The 21,533-nt window shown below is 43.2% G+C and overlaps 2 protein-coding genes and 6 non-coding genes across 9 annotated transcripts; 7 read left to right on the top strand and 1 right to left on the bottom strand.

The window, feature by feature from the left end:
* Positions 1 to 6,265: 6,265 nt before the first annotated feature.
* Positions 6,266 to 14,480, bottom strand: LOC115147110 (mediator of RNA polymerase II transcription subunit 22). 2 transcript variants are annotated; one of them, XM_065004625.1, is made up of 5 exons: positions 14,373 to 14,480; positions 14,013 to 14,161; positions 13,212 to 13,292; positions 12,691 to 12,899; positions 6,266 to 6,431 (listed from the first exon to the last, which is right to left on the bottom strand). In XM_065004625.1, the coding sequence occupies exons 2-5, from the start codon at positions 14,133 to 14,135 to the stop codon at positions 6,281 to 6,283; spliced, it is 564 nt and encodes a 187-aa protein (XP_064860697.1). In that variant the 5' UTR covers positions 14,136 to 14,161; positions 14,373 to 14,480; the 3' UTR covers positions 6,266 to 6,280. The 2 variants fall into 2 exon arrangements, with proteins under 2 accessions (XP_064860697.1, XP_029544981.1); XM_029689121.2 differs by lacking the exon at positions 6,266 to 6,431 and adding an exon at positions 7,422 to 10,257.
* Positions 14,481 to 14,526: 46 nt separating this feature from the next.
* LOC115146872 (large ribosomal subunit protein eL8) lies at positions 14,527 to 18,008 on the top strand. The gene is made up of 8 exons (XM_029688892.2): positions 14,527 to 14,535; positions 15,313 to 15,433; positions 15,654 to 15,803; positions 16,088 to 16,228; positions 16,417 to 16,496; positions 16,754 to 16,884; positions 17,121 to 17,190; positions 17,868 to 18,008. Exons 1-8 carry the CDS (start codon positions 14,527 to 14,529, stop codon positions 17,970 to 17,972), a joined length of 807 nt encoding a protein of 268 aa, XP_029544752.2. The 3' UTR covers positions 17,973 to 18,008.
* Positions 15,156 to 15,232, top strand: LOC115101510 (small nucleolar RNA SNORD36). Its single transcript, XR_003859314.1, has one exon. It is a non-coding gene; the product is annotated as a small nucleolar RNA SNORD36 (small nucleolar RNA).
* Positions 15,499 to 15,567, top strand: LOC115101490 (small nucleolar RNA SNORD24). The gene has a single exon (XR_003859295.1). It is a non-coding gene; the product is annotated as a small nucleolar RNA SNORD24 (small nucleolar RNA).
* Positions 15,894 to 15,962, top strand: LOC115101491 (small nucleolar RNA SNORD24). Its single transcript, XR_003859296.1, has one exon. It is a non-coding gene; the product is annotated as a small nucleolar RNA SNORD24 (small nucleolar RNA).
* Positions 16,279 to 16,346, top strand: LOC115101521 (small nucleolar RNA SNORD36). The gene has a single exon (XR_003859325.1). It is a non-coding gene; the product is annotated as a small nucleolar RNA SNORD36 (small nucleolar RNA).
* LOC115101522 (small nucleolar RNA SNORD36) lies at positions 16,588 to 16,664 on the top strand. The gene has a single exon (XR_003859326.1). It is a non-coding gene; the product is annotated as a small nucleolar RNA SNORD36 (small nucleolar RNA).
* LOC115101488 (small nucleolar RNA SNORD36) lies at positions 16,978 to 17,043 on the top strand. Its single transcript, XR_003859293.1, has one exon. It is a non-coding gene; the product is annotated as a small nucleolar RNA SNORD36 (small nucleolar RNA).
* Positions 18,009 to 21,533: the final 3,525 nt, after the last annotated feature.

The following is a 21,533-nucleotide window of genomic DNA, read 5'->3' as shown; positions in this document are numbered from 1 at the left end:
GGGATGGTGTTCTTCGGCTTGCAAGCATCCCCCTTTTTCCTCCAAACAAAACGATGAACATTATGGCCAAACAGTTCTATTTTTGTTTCATCAGACCAGAGGACATTTCTCCAAAAATGACGATCTTTGTCCCCATATGCAGCTGCAAACCATAGTCTGGCATTTTTTTATGGTGGTTTTGGAGCAGTGGCTTCTTCCTTGCTGAGCGGCCTTTCAGGTAATGTCGATATAGGACTCGTTTTACTGTGGATATAGATACTTTTGTACCTGTTTCCTCCAGCATCTTCATAAGGTCCTTTGCTGTTGTTCTGGGATTGATTTGCACTTTTCCCACTAAAGTATGTTCATCTCTAGGAGACAGAACGCATCTCTTTCCTGAACGGTATGACGGTACCTTCAGTATTTTGGAAATTGCTCCCAAGGATGAACCAGACTTGTGGAGGTCTACAATTTTTTTTCTGAGGTCTTGGCTGATTTCTTTTTACTTTACCATGATGTCAAGCAAAGAGGCACTGAGTTTGAAGGTAGGCCTTGAAATACATCCACAGGTACACCTCCAATTGACTCAAATTATATCAGTTAGCCTATCAGAAGCTTCAAAAGCCATGCCATCATTTTGTGGTATTTTCCAAGCTATTTAAAGACACAGTCAACTTAGTGTAAACTCCTAACCCACTGGAATTGTGATACAGTGAATTATAAGTGAAATAATCTGTCTGTAAACAATTGTTGGAAAAATGACTTGTGTCATGCACAAAGTAGATATCCTAACCGACTTGCAAAAACTATAGTTTGTTAACAATACATTTGTGGAGTGGTTGAAAAACAAGTTTTAATGACTCCAACCTAAGTGTATGTAAACTTCCGACTACAACTATAAACATGGCAAGAAGACTGGGAATATGGCAGAATACAAACCGTGTAGTTATTCCCTCCACAAGGCAATCAAACAGGCAAAACATCAGTATAGAGACAAAGTGTGGTGAAAAAGGTTTAACAGCACCTAAACCCTCACAAACTTTTACAGATGCACAATTGAGAGCATCCTTTCGGGCTGTATCCCCACCTGTTACTGCAACTACACCGCCCACAACCACAGGGCTCTCCAGAGGGTGGTGCGGTCTGCCCAACGCATCACCGGGAGCAAACTACCTGCCCTCCAGGACACCTACAGCACCCGATGTCACAGGAAGGCCATAAAGATCGTCAACCACCCGAGCCACTGCCTGTTCACCTCGCTATCATCCAGAAAGCGAGGTCAGTACAGATGTGTCAAAACATGTCAAAATTAGGACACACTCATTCAAGGGTTTTTTCTTTATTTGTACTATTTTCTACATTGTTGAATAATAGTGAAGACATCAAAACCATGAACTAAAACATATGGAATCATGTAGTAAAAACAAATCAAAATATATTTATATTTTAGATTCTTCAAATTAGCCACCCATTGCCTTTAAGACAGCTTTGCACACGCTTGGCATTCTCTCAACCAGCTTCATGAGCTATTCACCGGGAATGCTTTTTCAACATTCTTAAAGGTGTTCCCACATTTGCTGAGCACTTGTTGACTGCTTTTCTTTCACTCTGCGGTCCAACTCATCCCAAACCATCTCAATTGAGTTGAGGTCAGGTGATTCTGGAGGCCAGGTCATATGACGCAGAACTCCATCACTCTCCTTCTTGGTCAAATATCCCTTAGAAAGCCTGGAGGTGTGTGTTGCGTCATTGTCCTGTTGAGAAACATATGATAGTCCCACTAAGCTCAAACCAGATGGGATGGCATATCGCTGCAGAATGCTGTGGTTGCCATGCTGGTTAAGTGTGCCTTGAATTCTAAATAAATCACAGACAGTATCACCAGCAAAGCAACCGCACACTATTACACGTACTCCATTACACGTCCTCCTCCATGCTTCACGGTGGGAATCACACATGCTGAGATCATCTGTTCACCTACTCTGCGTCTCACAAAGATATGGCGGTTGGAACCAAAAACCTCAAATTTGGAATCATCAGACCAAAGAACAGATTTCCACCGGTCTCAAATCAAATCAAAGTTTATTTGTCACATGCTCCAAATACAACAGTTGTAGACCTTACAGTGAAATGCTTACTTACAGGCTCTAACCAATAGTGCAAAAACGTATTAGTTGAAAAATAGGTAAGTAAAGAAATAAAAACAACAGTAAAAATGCAGTGAAAAATAACAGTAGCGAAACTATATACAATAGCGAGGCTACATACAGACACTGGTTAGTCAGGTTGATTGAGGTAGTATGCACATGAATGTATAGATAAAGTGACTATATGATAAACAGAGAGCAGCATCCGTGTAAAAGAGGGGCTGGGGAGGGGCACACAATGCAAATAGTCCGGGTAGCCATTTGATTATAGCTTGGGGGTAAAAAATGTTGAGAAGCCTTTTTGTCTTAGACTTGGCACTCTGGTACCGCTTGCCATGTGGTAGTAGAGAGAACAGTCTATGACATTTACATTTACATTTAAGTCATTTAGCAGACGCTCTTATCCAGAGCGACTTACAAATTGGTGCATTCACCTTATGACCTCCAGTGGAACAGTAGTGCATCTAAATCTTTTCAGGGGGAGGGGGGGTGAGAGGGATTACTTTATCCTATCCTAGGTATTCCTTAAAGAGGTGGGGTTTCAGGTGTCTCCGGAAGGTGGTGATTGACTCCGCTGTCCTGGCGTCGTGAGGGAGTTTGTTCCACCATTGGGGGGCCAGAGCAGCGAACAGTTTTGACTGGGCTGAGCGGGAACTGTACTTCCTCAGTGGTAGGGAGGCGAGCAGGCCAGAGGTGGATGAACGCAGTGCCCTTGTTTGGGTGTAGGGCCTGATCAGAGCCTGGAGGTACTGAGGTGCCGTTCCCCTCACAGCTCCGTAGGCAAGCACCATGGTCTTGTAGCGGATGCGAGCTTCAACTGGAAGCCAGTGGAGGGAGCGGAGGAGCGGGGTGACGTGAGAGAACTTGGGAAGGTTGAACACCAGACGGGCTGCGGCGTTCTGGATGAGTTGTAGGGGTTTAATGGCACAGGCAGGGAGCCCAGCCAACAGCGAGTTGCAGTAATCCAGACGGGAGATGACAAGTGCCTGGATTAGGACCTGCGCCGCTTCCTGTGTGAGGCAGGGTCGTACTCTGCGGATGTTGTAGAGCATGAACCTACAGGAACGGGCCACCGCCTTGATGTTAGTTGAGAACGACAGGGTGTTGTCCAGGATCACGCCAAGGTTCTTAGCGCTCTGGGAGGAGGACACAATGGAGTTGTCAACCGTGATGGCGAGATCATGGAACGGGCAGTCCTTCCCCGGGAGGAAGAGCAGTTCCGTCTTGCCGAGGTTCAGCTTGAGGTGGTGATCCGTCATCCACACGGATATGTCTGCCAGACATGCAGAGATTCGATTCGCCACCTGGTCATCAGAAGGGGGAAAGGAGAAGATTAATTGTGTGTCGTCTGCATAGCAATGATAGGAGAGACCATGTGAGGTTATGACAGAGCCAAGTGACTTGGTGTATAGCGAGAATAGGAGAGGGCCTAGAACAGAGCCCTGGGGGACACCAGTGGTGAGAGCACGTGGTGTGGAGACGGATTCTCGCCACGCCACCTGGTAGGAGCGACCTGTCAGGTAGGACGCAATCCAAGCGTGGGCCGCGCCGGAGATGCCCAACTCGGAGAGGGTGGAGAGGAGGATCTGATGGTTCACAGTATCGAAGGCAGCCGATAGGTCTAGAAGGATGAGAGCAGAGGAGAGAGAGTTAGCTTTAGCAGTGCGGAGCGCCTCCGTGATACAGAGAAGAGCAGTCTCAGTTGAATGACTAGTCTTGAAACCTGACTGATTTGGATCAAGAAGGTCATTCTGGGAGAGATAGCGGGAGAGCTGGCCAAGGACGGCACGTTCAAGAGTTTTGGAGAGAAAAGAAAGAAGGGATACTGGTCTGTAGTTGTTGACATCGGAGGGATCGAGTGTAGGTTTTTTCAGAAGGGGTGCAACTCTCGCTCTCTTGAAGACGGAAGGGACGTAGCCAGCGGTCAGGGATGAGTTGATGAGCGAGGTGAGGTAAGGGAGGAGGTCTCCGGAAATGGTCTGGAGAAGAGAGGAGGGGATAGGGTCAAGCGGGCAGGTTGTAGGGCGGCCGGCCGTCACAAGACGCGAGATTTCATCTGGAGAGAGAGGGGAGAAAGAGGTCAGAGCACAGGGTAGGGCAGTGTGAGCAGAACCAGCGGTGTCGTTTGACTTAGCAAACGAGGATCGGATGTCGTCGACCTTCTTTTCAAAATGGTTGACGAAGTCATCTGCAGAGAGGGAGGAGGGGGAGGGGAGGAGGATTCAGGAGGGAGGAGAAGGTTGCAAAGAGCTTCCTAGGGTTAGAGGCAGATGCTTGGAATTTAGAGTGGTAGAAAGTGGCTTTAGCAGCAGAGAGAGAAGAGGAAAATGTAGAGAGGAGGGAGTGAAAGGATGTCAGGTCCGCAGGGAGGCGAGTTTTCCTCCATTTCCGCTCGGCTGCCCGGAGCCCTGTTCTGTGAGCTCGCAATGAGTCGTCGAGCCACGGAGCGGGAGGGGAGGACCGAGCCGGCCTGGAGGATAGGGGACATAGAGAGTCAAAGGATGCAGAAAGGGAGGAGAGGAGGGTTGAGGAGGCAGAATCAGGAGATAGGTTGGAGAAGGTTTGAGCAGAGGGAAGAGATGATAGGATGGAAGAGGAGAGAGTAGCGGGGAGAGAGAGCGAAGGTTGGGACGGCGCGATACCATCCGAGTAGGGGCAGTGTGGGAAGTGTTGGATGAGAGCGAGAGGGAAAAGGATACAAGGTAGTGGTCGGAGACTTGGAGGGAGTTGCAACGAGGTTAGTGGAAGAACAGCATCTAGTAAAGATGAGGTCGAGCGTATTTCCTGCCTTGTGAGTAGGGGGAAGGTGAGAGGGTGAGGTCAAAAGAGGAGAGGAGTGGAAAGAAGGAGGCAGAGAGGAATGAGTCAAAGGTAGGCGTGGGGAGGTTAAAGTCGCCCAGAACTGTGAGAGGTGAGCCGTCCTCAGGAAAGGAGCTTATCAAGGCATCAAGCTCATTGATGAACTCTCCGAGGGAACCTGGAGGGCGATAAATGATAAGGATGTTAAGCTTGAAAGGGCTGGTAACTGTGACAGCATGGAATTCAAAGGAGGCGATAGACAGATGGGTAAGGGGAGAAAGAGAGAATGACCACTTGGGAGAGATGAGGATCCCGGTGACTGGGGTGGCTGGGGTCTTTGACAATTTCTAGGGCCTTCCTCTGACACCGCCTGGTGTAGAGGTCCTGGATGGCAGGCAGCTTAGCCACAGTGATGTACTGGGCCGTACGCACTACCCCCTATACTGCGTCTAATGTCCATTGCTCATGTTTCTCATGGCTCAAGCAAGTCTCTTATTATTTATTGGTGTCCTTCAGTAGTGGTTTCTTTGCAGAAATTCGACCATGAAGTCCTGATTCAGTCTCCTCTGAACAGTTGATGTTGAGATGTGTCTGTTACTTGAACTCCGTGAAGCATTTATTTGGGCTGTAATTTATCCTCTGCAGCAGAGGTAACTCGGGGTCTTCCTTTTCTGTGGCGGTCCTCATGATAGCCAGTTTCATCATAGCGCTTGATGGTTTTTGCATCTGGACTTGAAGAAAATTACAAAGTTCTTGAACTTTTCCTGATTGACTGACCATGTCTTAAAGTAATGATGGACTGTTGTTTCTCTTTGCTTATTTGAGCTGTTCTTGCCATAACATGGACTTTGTCTTTTACCAAATAGGGCTATCTATTGTATACCACCCCTACCTTGTCACAACACAACTGATTGGCTCAAACGCATTAAGGGAAGAAATTCCACAAATTAACAAGGCACACCTGTTAATTGAAATGCATTCCAGGTGACTACCTCATGAAGCTGGTTGAGAGAATGCCAAGAGTGTGCAAAGCTGTCAAGGCAAAGGGTGGCTACTTTGAAGAATCTCAAATATATAAAATATATTTAGATTTGTTTAACACTTTTTTGTTTACTACATTATTCCATATGTGTTATTCCATAGTTTTGATGTCTTCACTATTATTCTATAACGTAGAAAAAACATTTAAATAACGAAAAACCTTGGAATGATTAGGTGTTTTTCCAAACTTTTAACTGGTACTCTATATAAACATTCACACACCGTTTTGAGAGAATGAACTGCTGATACTGTCACGTTCTTTCAAAATCGAACACAGAAGCAGACCAGGACAAGGAGAGTAAGAAGGTGAGTATTTATTTACAAGTGAATGTGAATGGGTAGATATATCCAGGTGGCGTAGCGGGCAGCGGTGGTGAGTTGATGGGAGTAAATAGGTGGATCCAATGGGGTAGCGGAATCCTCCGACGACCAGGCGGGAATGGGGTAAATGATCCGGATGAGTAACTGAAGACAGAACAAACGGAGGTAAGTTTAAGGCAAGCAATATGTAAAAAAAAAACAACAAAACAAATTCTATCCAACTTGAGGCTGATACTCTGGCACAACATACTGTTCATGGCTAACGATCCAGCAGGGAATGGATGTCAGGTCCGGGCTTATGAAGAGGAGAGATGATGATCAGGACCAGGTGTGCAGATAGCTGATGGGATACAGGTGTGGGTAATCAGAACTCCCAACTGGCTACATTGCCCGGCAACCAGACAGGGTGCGTTCCAGGACGCCGGACAAAACACTCCAGGACAGAACACAGGCAAAAAACTGACTCGGGAAACGGGATTCGTGACAGATACTGATAGGATAACACAGTATTTCTGAAATGAAGAGATGTTTATATTTTTAGCTGACATATTTTGACCTATTAGAGAAGCCAACTGTCAATCTGCACTCGTCTGTCCCAGCTGTGGAACCACCCAAACATCGCAAGAGGCCCAACAACGAGAAGGCCACTGATAACTTCGAGAAGTTCAAGAAGAGGAATCACAGATACTGGGGACAGATTGGCCCTAGGACTGGAGATCGAAAAATCTCTACTAAACATGCTTTTTTAGTCTCGGACTAGGCTTAATCTGTGTCCTGGAAACCAGCCCTAAATGTTCATCAGAAAACAAAAATCTGCCTGTTTTCCTCGTGAACACCTTTGTCTTTATAGCCCCTTCTCCTTTTTGTTTCCAGCATTGGTATATTGTCTGGGACTTGATCAATGTTTTGTATTGTCTATATTTGTATTTTACCATTGCAGATAGCATGTGAAATGTCATAAATCTGAATTATGTGATGGTGTCATTCCATCCTTGGTTTCTACAATACATTTCCCATGCTATTTTAGAATTTTCGTGTCAAAGTTAGAATAAAAGTATTTTTGTTGTAGCAGTATACATTTTCAGATTTTTCCAGAAATATCTGCGATTTTTTAAAAGATAAAGAGGCCGAAGCTTGAGTTTATAATGATGTTTTATTGACTTGTCTAATCCTTCATGGAATTAACAGACGCGTACTAACTGAAATTGCAAAATTACAAAAATAATGCTGCAAAAGAAATCCAAAAACATCTCCATGACATGCTGTCCTATAGTCATACATTTAAACTTGTTTTAACAGAACGAAAGAAAATGGCATCTAGTAATACTGTACATCTCTGCCACTGAGTTAACTGAAATGTGTTTCACCTAACGAAATATCAACAACAATGTACATAATGGGCATATTAACACCAGAAAGAGAAAAATACAAAACCCTTTATAATCTTAGATATCCAGGGACACATTTGAAGGTGTTTAGGCCAGCTAATTAAGTCTTCAAACTAGTTGTATTATTACTTCTAATCTTGTCCCAACTATTCGTGAATGAACAACACTAAAATTGCAGCATTTATGAACAGTTACAGTTGATTACCATGATTGTTTTCATAAAATATGTGTGATGTTTGTGCAGTTTGGAGTGATGTTAGAACCATAGTTATACACAGTGGTGGAGGGAGAGAGAGAGTTCCAATGTGATGGAGGGAGAGAGAGAGTTCCAATGTGATGGAGGGAGAGAGAGAGTTCCAATGTGATGGAGGGAGAGGTCCATTCTCTTGTTCCAATAGAAGGGTTGATTTGTTTAGCAACCAAACCGACCTGTGCGCAACTATAAGGAAAACAGACAGGGTTGTAAAACTACATTTAGTCTCCAAAATGTTTATTGAAAACACAAATACATTTGCCCAATGAGCACTTCTCTCTCAAATACATCGTTACAGCTGTTGGTTACATACAGTTGAAGTCGGAAGTTTACATACACCTTAGTCAAATACATTTAAACTCAGTTTTTCATAATTCCTGACATTTAATCCTAGTAAAAACTCCCTTTCTTTAGGTCAGTTAGGATCACCACTTTATTTTAAGAATCTGAAATGTCAGAATAATAGTAGAGAGAATAATTATTTCAGCTTTGCATTCTTTCTTCACATTCCCAGTGGGTCAGAAGTTTACATACACTCAATTAGCATTCGGCAGCATTGCCTTTAAATTGTTACCTTGGGTCAAAAGTTTCAGGTAGCCTTCCACAAGCTTCCCACAATAAGTTGGGTGAATTTTGGCTCATTCCTCCTGGCAGAGCTGGTGTAACTGAGTCAGGTTTGTAGGCCTCCTTGCTCGCACACACTTTTTTTTAGTTCTGCCCACAAATGTTCTAGAGGATTGGGGTCATGGCTTTGTGATGACCACTCCAATACATGAACTTTGTTGTCCTTAAGCCATAACTTTGGAAGTTATGCTTGGGGTCATTGTCCATTTGGAAGACCCATTTGCAACCAAGCTTTAACTTCCTGACTGATGTCTTAAGATGTTGCTTCAATATATCCACATATTTTCCTCCCTCATGAAGCCATCTATTTTGTGAAGTGCACCAGTCCCTGCTGCAGCAAAGCACCCCCATGTTTGATGCTGCCACCCCCGTGCTTCATGGTTGGGATGGTGTCCTTCGGCTTGCAAGCTACCCCTTTTTCCTCTAAACATAACGATGGCCATTATGGCCAAACAGTTCTATTTTTGTTTCATCAGACCAGAGGACATATCTCCAAAAATGACAATATTTGTCCTCATGTGCAGTTGCAAACCGTAGTCTGGCTTTTTTTATGGCGGTTTTGGAGCAGTGGCTTCTTCCTTGCTGAGCGGCCTTTCAGGTTATGTTGATATAGAACTCGTTTTACTGTGGATATAGATACTTTTGTACCTGTTTCCTTCAGCATCTTCACATGTTCCTTTGCTGTTGTTCTGGGATTGCACTTTTCCCACCAAAGTACTCTAGGAGACAGAACGCGTCTCCTTCCTGAGCGGTATGACGGCTGTGTGGTCCCATGTGTGTGGTCCCACTTGCGTATTATTGTTGGTACAGATGAACGTGGTACCTTCAGGCGTTTTGAAATTGCTCCCAAGGATGAACCAGACTTGTGGAGGTCTACAATTTTTTTTCTGAGGTCTTGGCTGATTTCTTTTGACTTTCCCATGATGTCAAGCAAAGAGGCATTGAGTTTGAAGGTAGGCCTTGAAATACATCCACAGGTACACCTCCAATTGACTCAAATTATGTCAATTAGCCTATCAGAAGTTTCTAAAGCCATTATATTATTTTCTGGAATTTTCCAAGCTGTTTAAAGGCACAGTCAACTTAGTGTAAACTTCTGATCCACTGGAATTGTGACAAAGTTAATTATAAGTGAAATTAATCTGTCTGTAAACAGTTGTTGGAAAAATGACTTGTGTCATGCACAAAGTAGATGTCCTAACCGACTTGCAAAAACTATAGTTTGTTAACAATAAATTTGTGGAGTTGTAGAAAAACGAGTTTTCAAATTACTCCAACCTAAATGTATGTAAACTTCCGACTTGAACTGTAGCTAATGAAAAAGATTAAACAAGCCACCTACAATTCCCCACTTGGAAGCTTCTTGTCATTGTTGTTAGCTATCTGACCGTATAGAATCATAAAAATGCATTCCTTCCGGCCACATCGATGTGTGTGCATAATGTTTTTGACGTTGTCACCCAACCCGTCTTTGTGCCCATCCATATGGTCTGCTCCAGTGCTTTAGGGCTCATCTATCGCGCCAGTGGTCCCGTGACCGTTTAAGTTGTGTTTGGGGGTAGTTTCCTGTGAGGTGGGTCCGTCTGTGTCCTCCACGCCCTCCAGGGCTGACCTAGATGTGTCACCCCCGTCCGGGGACGCCCAACTGTCCCGGCGCCGGTAGGCCTCGCACAGAGGCAGGTCCGTACTGTCCCACTGACTGTAGCTTTACCAGAACAAAAACCATAGGGGGGCATAGAATCAGCAAAGCACAGAGAGGAAGGGGCAGACTCACATCTGGCACAGACACACACACATGCACAAAAGAGACAGACAGGTATGATACCAACAAGAAGTCAGTAAACAGCAGTATAAAAGACAAGCTTAAGCTCTAAGGATCACAGAGAAATGTTATCTGGTGCTGTGATGATATCCCTATATGGTGCTGTGATGATATCCCTATATGGTGCTGTGATGATATCCCTATATGGTGCTGTGATGATATCCCTATATGGTGCTGTGATGATATCCCTATATGGTGCTGTGATGATATCCCTATATGGTGCTGTGATGATATCCCTATATGGTGCTGTGATGATATCCCTATATGGTGCTGTGATGATATCCCTATATGGTGCTGTGATGATATCCCTATATGGTGCTGTGATGATATCCCTATATGGTGCTGTGATGATATCCCTATATGGTGCTGTGATGATATCCCTATATGGTGCTGTGATGATATCCCTATATGGTGCTGTGATGATATCCCTATATAAGTGTGTCTTCATTCCTGTCCGTCTTCGCTACTAACAGCCTCAATGCGATCTCAAAGATGGTCAACCGAACACGTTCATAGCTTGTTTTTTTCCATTTCCAAATGCAAAACACAATCAATGGAACATGACCTGGAGCAAAGGGTCAATGACTAGCTTTGGGTCATCTTGAACTGAGTGCTTAAAACACCTAAATCGCCTAATTTTGTAACCATAATCCCAGAAGTGTATTAGGTCCTGATGCAGGGGTAAGAACAGGAAATGCAAAAGGCAGAGAAAAAGAGTGGCCCCAACACCTTGCATGCCTAAAAGCAGCATCCAGAGAGAGACAGCTAGATTTCTCACAGTTAGACAAATTAGACAACGAACTACATTGTTTTGTCTCTAGTTTATTTTTCAAAGTTTAAAAGGGTTTAAGGGTGGATCTATGTAGGTGACTGATATAGACATAATGCCATAGCTGATGTTCGTGCAACAATGTATGCTTTGTGAACACAGTTTGCACGGTTACTGGCTTGGTAACTTGTCGGCTAGCTAGGGATGGAATCGGTAGAGATACTGGATTCTGTTCAAACAAGTTTATGGAACCCTCATAAGAGATTGGATTTGAGACATGTCTAGCACTTTCCAGTCAAAAAACATTCTATAGAAAATGAATAACATAGAAAGCTTCAAATGGCTGGTGTGATTATACAATGGTTAATCGACCTATACATCCATAATTTATATTTGGGGTTATAAAGACATGTTAATGGAGGAACAACTACAACAATTGGATATATTGTCCTCTTTAAGGAATACCTAGGATAGGATAAAGTAATCCCTCTCACCCCCCTTAAAAGATTTAGATGCACTACTGTTCCACTGGATGTCATAAGGTGAATGCACCAATTTGTAAGTCGCTCTGGATAAGAGCGTCTGCTAAATGACTTAAATGTAAATGTAAATGTATAAATAATCTTCCAGTGATTTTGTGATTGTATCAAAGTTTTTGTTCTTCATAAGAGTCCAAGAAATATGCTACAAAGCATTTAACATGTATTTTTCTGACATTTCCCTTTCCTCCTCTCTATATGCATGTTCTCTTATTCATCACTTCCATTTGCCTATTACAAAGAACTGAGGAAGAATATAGCAACCAGATACAGTAGAAACTCCACACTTATGATTGAGTGTAACATTTACCATGTAGAGACCTACAATCTATCATACATGAGGACAAAAACTTCCAGAGGCATGTCAAACAAGGCACTTCATTTAATTTTAAACTAAATGAGATTCTCACGTTAAATGTACTGCAATTGATTTTTGACCATAGATAGATCAATCATCTATTGAACCCGGGCATTTGGATATTATAATGAAGTTGACTCAACACACAAAGACAATAACGAACTAATGGATATGACTGAGGTGGTGGGGTAAGATCAACCCTTCATAAGGCATGGCGGTGAGGGGTATAGGTGCTATAATGTAGGGGCTAGGTTGGGGCTATAGGGCATGATGGAGTAGGCCAAATGATCAACGACTGTACAGTATGACTCAACACACAAAGACAATAACGAACTAATGGATGAGGTGGTGGGGTAAGATCAACCCTTCATAAGGCATGGCGGTGAGGGGTATAGGTGCTATAATGTAGGGGCTAGGTTGGGGCTATAGGGCATGATGGAGTAGGCCAAATGATCAACGACTGTACAGTATGACTCAACACACAAAGACAATAACGAACTAATGGATGAGGTGGTGGGGTAAGATCAACCCTTCATAAGGCATGGCGGTGAGGGGTATAGGTGCTATAATGTAGGGGCTAGGTTGGGGCTATAGGGCATGATGGAGTAGGCCAAATGATCAACGACTGTACAGTATGAGCCTACTTGTACCTGGAGGAGTAATATTCTTCCTCTAGCTCGTACAGGTCGATGGCGATCTCGTCGCGGAGAGAGGTGAGCTTCTTGTCGCACTCCTCCTGCAGCGAGCGCAGCTGCTGGTTCTGCAGGCTGATGGCCTCGTTGACTGACGGGAAGTCGTTGAGGATCAGGAACTGTTTCAGGTCCGACACCAGTTTCATCAGGGACTCGCCCGCACGCACCTTTAGACACAACAACAAAGCACTGGGATTATCACTGGTGCTTTTGCTTTGTAACATGCACTCATGTTCATTATGCACCAAATGGGGAAAGTACTGACTGAAACAGGGAAGGACTACCAACGTTTTTAGTTTCAAAAGATTTTCAAATGTTTTCTGTTTCATGCCCCAATGAATATGAGCCAGGATTAAATTCCATGTTTATCATGTACTTTACTAGTGTCATGAATATACACTCTGGGGTTTAAAGACAAGCTTGTTTAGTTTCAAGGGAGTCTGGGTGGTATGTGTGTATAGTGTAATGAATGTACTTACTATGTTGGCTGCTCTGACATGCATCTCATAATGGTCCTGCTCAGCCTGTGTAGCCCGAGAGACCTGTGTCTCATCCTCTACCTGAAGCAAAACAACACATTTTGGTTGAACCGTCATTCTTTCAGTAAAAAATCAACACTTTTTCTGTTTCTCTCTCTCACACAGACAAACACACACTATGTCTCACCACTCTGCGACTGGAAGGCCCTACAAGAGGGTGGTGCGGACGGCCCAGGGCACCACTGGGAGCGAGCTCCCAGCTATCCAGGACGTACATGCCAGGTGGTGTCTGAGAAATTGCTAAAGGTTCCAGCCACCCGAGACATGTTCTCCATACTGGTCACTATTACTCATGTTTACATGTATATCCTACCATTAGTATATTACCATGAGTATTTATATATTCCTGCTACCAGTAACTTTTCAGGCCTGTTCACATGTATATCCTTACTACCAGTCACTTTTTATGTATAAACCCACCTCAACCACTCCAGTACCCCTGCACATTGAATAAGGTACTGGCACTGACCAGTACATACTTGCATTTTCATGTTCTTTAACGCTCATCATAGTTTTTATGTGGTTTTTATTTTTTACTTGTATTTGCTCCTCTATTTTCTATTATCTATATTATTAATATTACTATTATTGTCACTGCATTTTTGGGAAAGAACTCTAAAAGGTAAGAATTTCACTATACTTTTTACACAGGTTGCATGCTGCGCACGTGGCGCGCGCGCACACACACACACGCGCGCACACACACACACACACACACAAATATCGTAATGTTACAGCTACCTTTGCAGTTTTGATGATTTCTGTGAGGTTGTCTAGAATGGACCTAATGTCATCCTTCAGTCTTTTGTTGTAGTTCTGAAGAAGGCTCTCCTTGCTTTGAGGTAGCGCTCTTTGGCTTGCCATAGTATTCAGGAATGTGAACAAACCCACTAAAAGCACATAAAGAATATACATAACATAAAATACGATCATAAAGTTATGTTGTTAACCAGAAAAAGTAACGTTAGTTTATCACAAGTGTATTAACTTCCTCCACTTGCAAAAATGTACTTAGAAATGCATGAACCAAATATGTTTAGGCATATCCTATGATTGTGCACCCTATATATAGTCTAGTATTATTCATGAAATCTCACTTACCTTCAAATTCATTGTTGAAAAAATAATATTTATAAAAACAGAAACATCACGTTGAAAAACAACCCTGCCGTCGATTGTTTATGACGCCACATCAAGGTATCGCGGAACTTAAATTACCCACAATGCATTGGTCTTTCTTTCTATCTGATCCAACATGGTGAGTGTATGGATATTTCGTTTGGTGGGGAAAAGATACATGTTTTCATCCCTTACCATCTTATTTTTAAAATGTTTTTTTGTGTCATAAAAGTTACTCTTACTTGTCGTACATAAACAAAGCACCCATTTCACATTGGTATGGTAATAATGTTTTGCTGTTTTATCCGAAATCTCCCATGACTTGGCACTTGGAAGTTGTCCGCAGGAACACCACCCATACAGAGTGGTTTATTTTAACACCATCTGTGTCTAGGAACTTGTTGAAATGCAGTTTATGGAAACGTTAAATCATGCATTAAACTTTTTACGCATCTTGGGAAATGTATAGTTGATGTGGGACTAAAGGGCTATTGCAACGTAGCTAGCGAGTGGGCTAGCTAGTCTCGAAGGCCTAACTTCGCGCCAGTTCAGGTTACGGGTCTCACGGCCTGTTCCATGCGCCCAGATTGCGTTAACTCATTGTCCATAACAGTAGTAGTGAAGGATATCAAATTGTCAAGTAAACCATTGTATGCCTTTGAGAGCTGGGTAGTTAAATGTGTTAACTAGGTAGCCAGAGCTAACGTTACCTCCAAAGACGCTAGTGTTGATGTCTGTTCGCACAGACATTTTTATTATTGGCTTTTGCAATGATGCTTTGAATTTGTTGAACTGAATCTGTTATGTTGATTCAAAACACGAGCTTTTTAACCCTGAGCTAAAGCCACAGTCAAGTTATATTCTGTTAAATGTATTTGACCGTTTAACGTTATGCTTGACTAGTCTTACCTGTTTTTGAAAGCCTAAAGGCAAGAAGTCTAAGGGGAAGAAGGTGGCACCCGCCCCTTCAGTGGCCAAGAAGCACGAGGCCAAGAAAGTGGTCAATCCCCTGTTCGAGAAGAGGCCAAAGAACTATGGCATTGGTGAGTAACCTGGGGTTTCTATTAGATTTTCACTAACTGTTAAGACATTTTCCCATGTCAGCATGTGCAGATGATGTAAAGAATATTTGCTATCTTAACAACAATGCAGACACCCCACCAAGATCGCTGATGCACTTCTTTCATGATTATAGTGGCTTCAGGCTATTTTCTATTCATTTCAAAGTGATTAGATGCACTAACCCCCCCCTCGTGTTTATAGGTCAGGACATCCAGCCCAAGCGTGATCTGACACGCTTTGTGAAATGGCCCCGCTACATTCGCCTACAGAGGCAGCGCTCCATCCTGTACAAGCGTCTGAAGGTCCCCCCTGCGATCAACCAGTTCACCCAGGCACTGGACCGCCAGACGGGTAGGTCTGTGCATGGGCTTATCTAGATTGCTGAGTTGTGTATTGACATGGGGGAATTGTTTCTGAAGATGGCTGGTATATTGTGGGTTTTGCAGATGATGTGAAAGAATATTTGCTAACTGAACAGCAATGTTGACACCCACCAAGATCACTGATGCACCTTACTGTACTTGAAAGACCCTGAAGCTATTCGGCTGGATCCCGAACTTTTGACAACTTAAGTTGCAGATTTTTTCTGCAATTCCTCAGATCCAGTGGGATGTACTAATTCTGTATCTCCGCAGCCACACAGCTGTTCAAACTGGCCCACAAGTACAGGCCGGAGACCAAGCAGGAGAAGAAGCAGAGGCTGCTGGCCCGCGCTGAGCAGAAGGCTGCTGGAAAGGGAGATACCCCAACCAAGAGGCCTCCTGTTCTCCGTGCAGGTGAGGCATGAGGGATTGAAGTCATTTTTAGATTACATACTTTGGCCTTGATGCAATGATGTTTGAATTTCTTCACCTGAAACAATCATGTAGTTTGAGCTTTTTAACTCTGAGCATCAGCCACAATAATTGTTTTTGACTAGTTCAACAGAACTTGTTTTTGATATCCATGTTGAATTCTCCCAAAGGTGTGAACACAGTCACCACTCTAGTGGAAAGCAAGAAGGCCCAGCTGGTGGTCATTGCCCACGATGTGGACCCTATTGAGGTAGCACTCCTTTCACTATTCTATGGTTATTTAGCTCATTATGGGTGAGCTGTTGCAGACTTGATCATTATTCATGGGCTAATGTGGTTCTTTGCAATGATGCTTGAATTTCTTCACCTGAATCCTCAATGTGGATCAAAACATACAATCTTTTTAATTCTGAGCGAAGACTAATATTGTAGTTTAGACGCAAAAGCACAGTCAAGTGTTTGGTCCACAAAGAATAGATACTTGACATTTTCTTTTCCCCTTTGTAGTTAGTGGTGTTCCTGCCTGCTCTGTGTCGTAAGATGGGTGTCCCTTACTGCATTGTCAAGGGAAAGGCCAGGTTGGGACGACTGGTGCACAGAAAGACCTGTACTTCAGTTGCCATCACACAGACAAACCCGTAAGTAACAGGTGGCATAGCCAAACATTTGTGAAAGTGGTGTTGATGCACTAAGGCCTACGCCTAGGAATTTATAATATTGATTTAATCCTTTGGCAATGATGTATGAATTTCTTCAACTGAACATGTTTCTTTATGAGCTTTTTAACCATGAACCAACGGATTGTGTGCAGCGTTAACTGGATTTCAAATGTTCTTTGTGATGATGCACTATTGACATGTTCCTACCTTTTCAGTGAGGACAAAGGTGCCCTTGCCAAGCTGGTGGAAGCCATCAAGACCAACTACAATGACAGATACGAGGAGGTGAGTGGCTGGTCTGCCCACCATCTTTGTTAATATTGACAAGTAGTCAAGCCAGTATGTTTTTGGTGTCCTGAAGATGGAATGGATTATCTTGTGGGTTCACATTTTGGTTTTGCAGATGACTTGACATATTTGCTCTCCTAAAAGGGATATTGACACCCACTAGGATCACTGATGCAATTTTTTGTTAACGACCTTTTGCATGCGTTAATTTCTGTATATGGCTTTAGGGCGGGGAATTGGCAGGAACCTCACGATACAATTTCACGATACTTAGGCGCCGATACAAAATATATTGTGATTTTTTGTGTTCCAAACGTATTGTTCACTGTATGCTGCAGGGAGACAGAGGACCTGAAAACGAGCTCTGATCAATTGGGGAAATGGTAGTGCTGAACATGTTGGCTCACTGTTTTTTTTGTGGGATTGAGTACAAGCTATACGATTAAAAATACCAGCCTTTTGGCACAGCAGACTAGCTCTAGCTAGCGCTACCTTTTTACAAACTGATACTGGAGTCAAATATCGATTGTCGAAAAATATTGCGATATCCTGTTGCTACATATCTGGAGGCACACAAGTCACCAGATTGCTGCAGTCTTTGCCTTTCTCTAAAATGTCTTATGCCATTCCCCACCAGGCTGAATTAAATCATGACAATGTGCTTCCTTTCCTAGATCCGTCGTCACTGGGGAGGTGGTATCATGGGCCCCAAGTCCACCGCCCGCATCACAAAGCTGGAGAAGGCAAAGGCCAAGGAACTGGCCACCAAGCTCGGATAAACTGTTTGCTATCAAAAATAAATGTTCCAAGAAATATGCACGTTTTTTTTTCTGGTCTTTTGTCAGATTGGATTGTGTGTATACTGAACAAAAAAGAGAGAGACAAGAGTTCAGAAAAGGAAATCAGTCAATTGAAGGAATGCAAACTAGTCCCCTTTCAGCGAAATTCGCAGTTTTGAATGCCAAATGTGAACTACGAAATTCGTGTAGATCCGATGAGAAAAGTTTGGCTGTATGTGAACAAGTGGCTCAGCCAATCATTCACATAACAGAATGCAGCATGCGACCGAAGAGAAGAGACAAAGTATGCAGTATCAGCGCGTGCTCTGGAAAGACAGCGGGAGAGTGGCATGGCAGTTTGCCAGTTAACTTACGGCAACGCGTCCCATGAATGATAAATGTAGGTAGGTGAGTATGAAACGCCATTTGGGTCTTTGCATGTCAAAAAATATGCTTCAAATAACACTGGCTTGTCAAATAAGCTTTTTGACCAATCGACCTGAATATGACTGCGCGTCACACAATTTAAAGCGTTTATTGTTTTACGTAGTTAACACATTGATTTCACTGTCACTCGTATTTCAAACGTCACAACAATTAATAGATTACGTATGCTATTACGCTGGTAAAGTTGTCTCGCACTCTGCGCTGGTCATAAAAATAAAAGGCTAGCTGTTTGTATCCATGAGCTAATGTTCTTCCCCAAAAGGATAGCAAAACGACAATCTTTTTTCAGTAGCTATAGTTATCTAGCTGTGTCATCTTAAAATAACCCTAATTTAGAAGACTGTTCTTACTTGATCAATGGTGGTGGTCGGACCCATCTATGTGAATCTAGCCACAATAGTGGACTTTGCGGTTAGCCTTCAAAATAAAAGTATAATTTGACTGACGCGAATGAATACAAATAGTATAATTATGACATTGAATAGATCATGCTAAATGAGTTGGAAATGTTATATAAAACCAAAAGACAATATGAAATCACACTGGATGTATTGGACTTAGAATTTAATTACGGGCATACTTATTTCACTGTACAACCTTAGTCGCTCTGGATAAGAGCGTCTGCTAAATGACTTAAATGTAAATGTACCTGTGGATCAATGACATGGGGGTGTCTGTCTACTCAGTGACACCCAGAGTACATTTGTGTCGTAGCTTTGATTGTGGGACTCTGAAAGAACTGAATTGAGACACATTTATTGTCAACCCATGTGTATTGAACATTATTCCAGAGGAAAAACAATACTGCGTGGATGTTTTGGAGTCTGATAACTCTGAGGATGATGTTGGGGGAAAAATATATTGGGTATTGAGTAGACTGTTACCCCATTTCATTGATCCCCAAACCTTAGGTAAAGCTGTACAGTGCAATATGAATGTCACCTCCCCCTAGAGTTGCAGGATGGCGGAACGAGACTGGGACCAGAGTCGGAGCGGGCAGAACTGTGGTGGAGAGGAAAACGGCATCAGCCAAGGAAAACAGGCACAACAGAATAACAGGATCTGAATAGTAACAAACGGCTATAAACGTAGGCTGACTGAGCAGAGATAACGATCTGGCAGCGTCGAAGTGGCAGGGCTGAGTATTTGTAGAGGTCTTGATTATGGAACAGGTTGCAGCTGGTGGGGCTCTGCTCTGACTCCAGCACACTTGTCTCGCCCACACACACACAGAGGGGGAGGGGGGAGAGTACTGGGGGAGTGGCGGCAGGCCAAGGAGACACAGGATGAGCAGCAGAGGGCGTTGCTGGAGCAGATGTGACAGTTCTGTATTGACACTTTGCCTGTTTGATGTTTCGTTGGAGGGCATTGCGGCATTTCTTATAAGCTTCCGGGTTTGAGTCCTGCTCCTTGAAAGTGGCAGCACTGCCCTTGAAAGTGGCAGCACTGCCCTTGAAATCAGTGTAAATGCTGCCTGTAATCCATGGCTTCTGGTTGGGAATTGTATATACAATCATTATGGGGATAACTTCATCGATGCGCTTATTGATGAAGCCAGTGACTGATGTGGTAAACTCGATGCCATTGAAGTATCCCAGAACATATTCCAGTCTGTGCTAGCAAAGCAGCCCTGTAGTTTAGCATCTGCTTCATCTGGGTTGGCCTGTGACCTTAGGGATGGTGCCAGGTTAGCTCCAGATGTGCTGCTTGGCATTCAGGCCAAAGAGTTCAGTTTTGGTTTCATCAGACCAAAGAATGTTGTTTCTCATGGTCTGAGAGTCCTTTAGGTGCCTTTTAGCAAACTCTAAGCGGGCTGTCATTTAGCTTTTAATGAGGAGAGGCTTCCGTCTGGCCACTCGTCCATAAAGGCCTGATTGGTGGAGTGCTGCAGAGATGGTTGTCCTTCTGGGAGGTTCTCCTATCTCCACATAGGAACTCTGGATCTCTGTCAGAGTTACCATCAGGTTCTTGGTCACCCCCCTGACCAAGAACTTTCCCTTAGTCACCTCCCTGGTCACCCCCGACTGCTCAGTTTGGCCAGGTGGCCAGCTCTAGGAAGAGTTTTGGTGGTTCCAAACTTCTTCCATTTAAGAATGATGGAGGCCACTGTGTTCTTTGGGACCTTCAATGCTGCAGAATTATTTTGGTACCCTTTCCCAGATCTGTGCCTTGACACAATCCTGTCTGAGCTCTACGGACAATTCCTTCAACCTCATGATTTAGTTTTTGCTCTGACTGTGGGACCTTATATAGACAGTGTCTTTCCAAATAATGTCCAATTAATTTAATTTACCACAGGACTCCAAGTTGTAGAAACATCTCAGGAATGGTCAATGGAAACAGGATGGACCTGAGTTCAATTTCGAGTCCCATAGCAAAGGATCTGAATGTTTATGTAAAGAAGGTGTGTTTTTTTTCAAATGTTTAATATATTTTCAAACATTTCTAAAAACCTGTTTTCACTTTGACATTATCGGGTTTTGTCAATGAGATTGATGAGGAAAATTGTTTATTTAATTTTATATCATTTTTAAAGAAGCTAATGGGCCTCTATGTCTAAGTCATGCTCCTTTGTAAAGTATTTTGAATGATTTTATTTAGACAGGAGTAATTATATTATTTTTTGGCTAAACATCAATTTACTTTGGGGGAATCGAGCATCCAGCAAGACTTAAAACCTCAACGTCAATATGGAGAAGTCAACATACAAGTATAAGTAAAAACAAATGTAAATAAGTTAGAAATTGTGCTACTAATGCACATGACGGCATAAACACGTCTCGTAAAAGTAATGTTTTGTTTGGTTAGATTCTGAAAATTGTAGAAAGAAAAAAAATCCTTCTTCAGAAGTTACAGCTAGGCAGGCTAACGTTAGTTAGCTCAGTAATTTGCTAGTTATCATACAGAAAGTGTATATTAATAATTATATAGTTACTACAGGTAGACATGCAATCATAATTGACTGTAGCACATATAAAGCACCCACAAGCTACCGGCTGAAAACACAATCGTCGCGGGACGAACGAGTGATGAATTTCCGGGCAAGGGCTATCCATTTAAAATTAATTTCTTCCTCCCTCACCCCTCGTCCTGCAAGTGCAAACTCTTCAGACG

The sequence above is a fragment of the Oncorhynchus nerka genome, linkage group LG19 (genome assembly GCF_034236695.1).
Source record: "Oncorhynchus nerka isolate Pitt River linkage group LG19, Oner_Uvic_2.0, whole genome shotgun sequence".
NCBI lineage: Eukaryota > Metazoa > Chordata > Actinopteri > Salmoniformes > Salmonidae > Oncorhynchus > Oncorhynchus nerka.
The sequence above is the reverse complement of the archived record's forward strand: the minus strand, read 5'-3'. Positions and strand labels throughout refer to the sequence as shown.

Bases quoted from the DNA above. Each gene is read 5' to 3' on its own strand.
- LOC115146872 (XM_029688892.2), top strand. The intron at 16,885-17,120 runs GTAAGTAACAGG...CTACCTTTTCAG, and splicing joins GCCATCACACAGACAAACCC to TGAGGACAAAGGTGCCCTTG. The intron at 17,191-17,867 runs GTGAGTGGCTGG...TTCCTTTCCTAG, and splicing joins ACAATGACAGATACGAGGAG to ATCCGTCGTCACTGGGGAGG.
- LOC115147110 (XM_029689121.2), bottom strand. From the start codon at position 14,135: ATGGCAAGCCAAAGAGCGCTACCTCAAAGCAAGGAGAGCCTTCTTCAG. The intron at 13,293-14,012 runs GTAGCTGTAACA...GTTTTGCTTCAG, and splicing joins AAATCATCAAAACTGCAAAG to GTAGAGGATGAGACACAGGT. The intron at 12,900-13,211 runs GTAAGTACATTC...TTGTGTCTAAAG, and splicing joins ATGTCAGAGCAGCCAACATA to GTGCGTGCGGGCGAGTCCCT.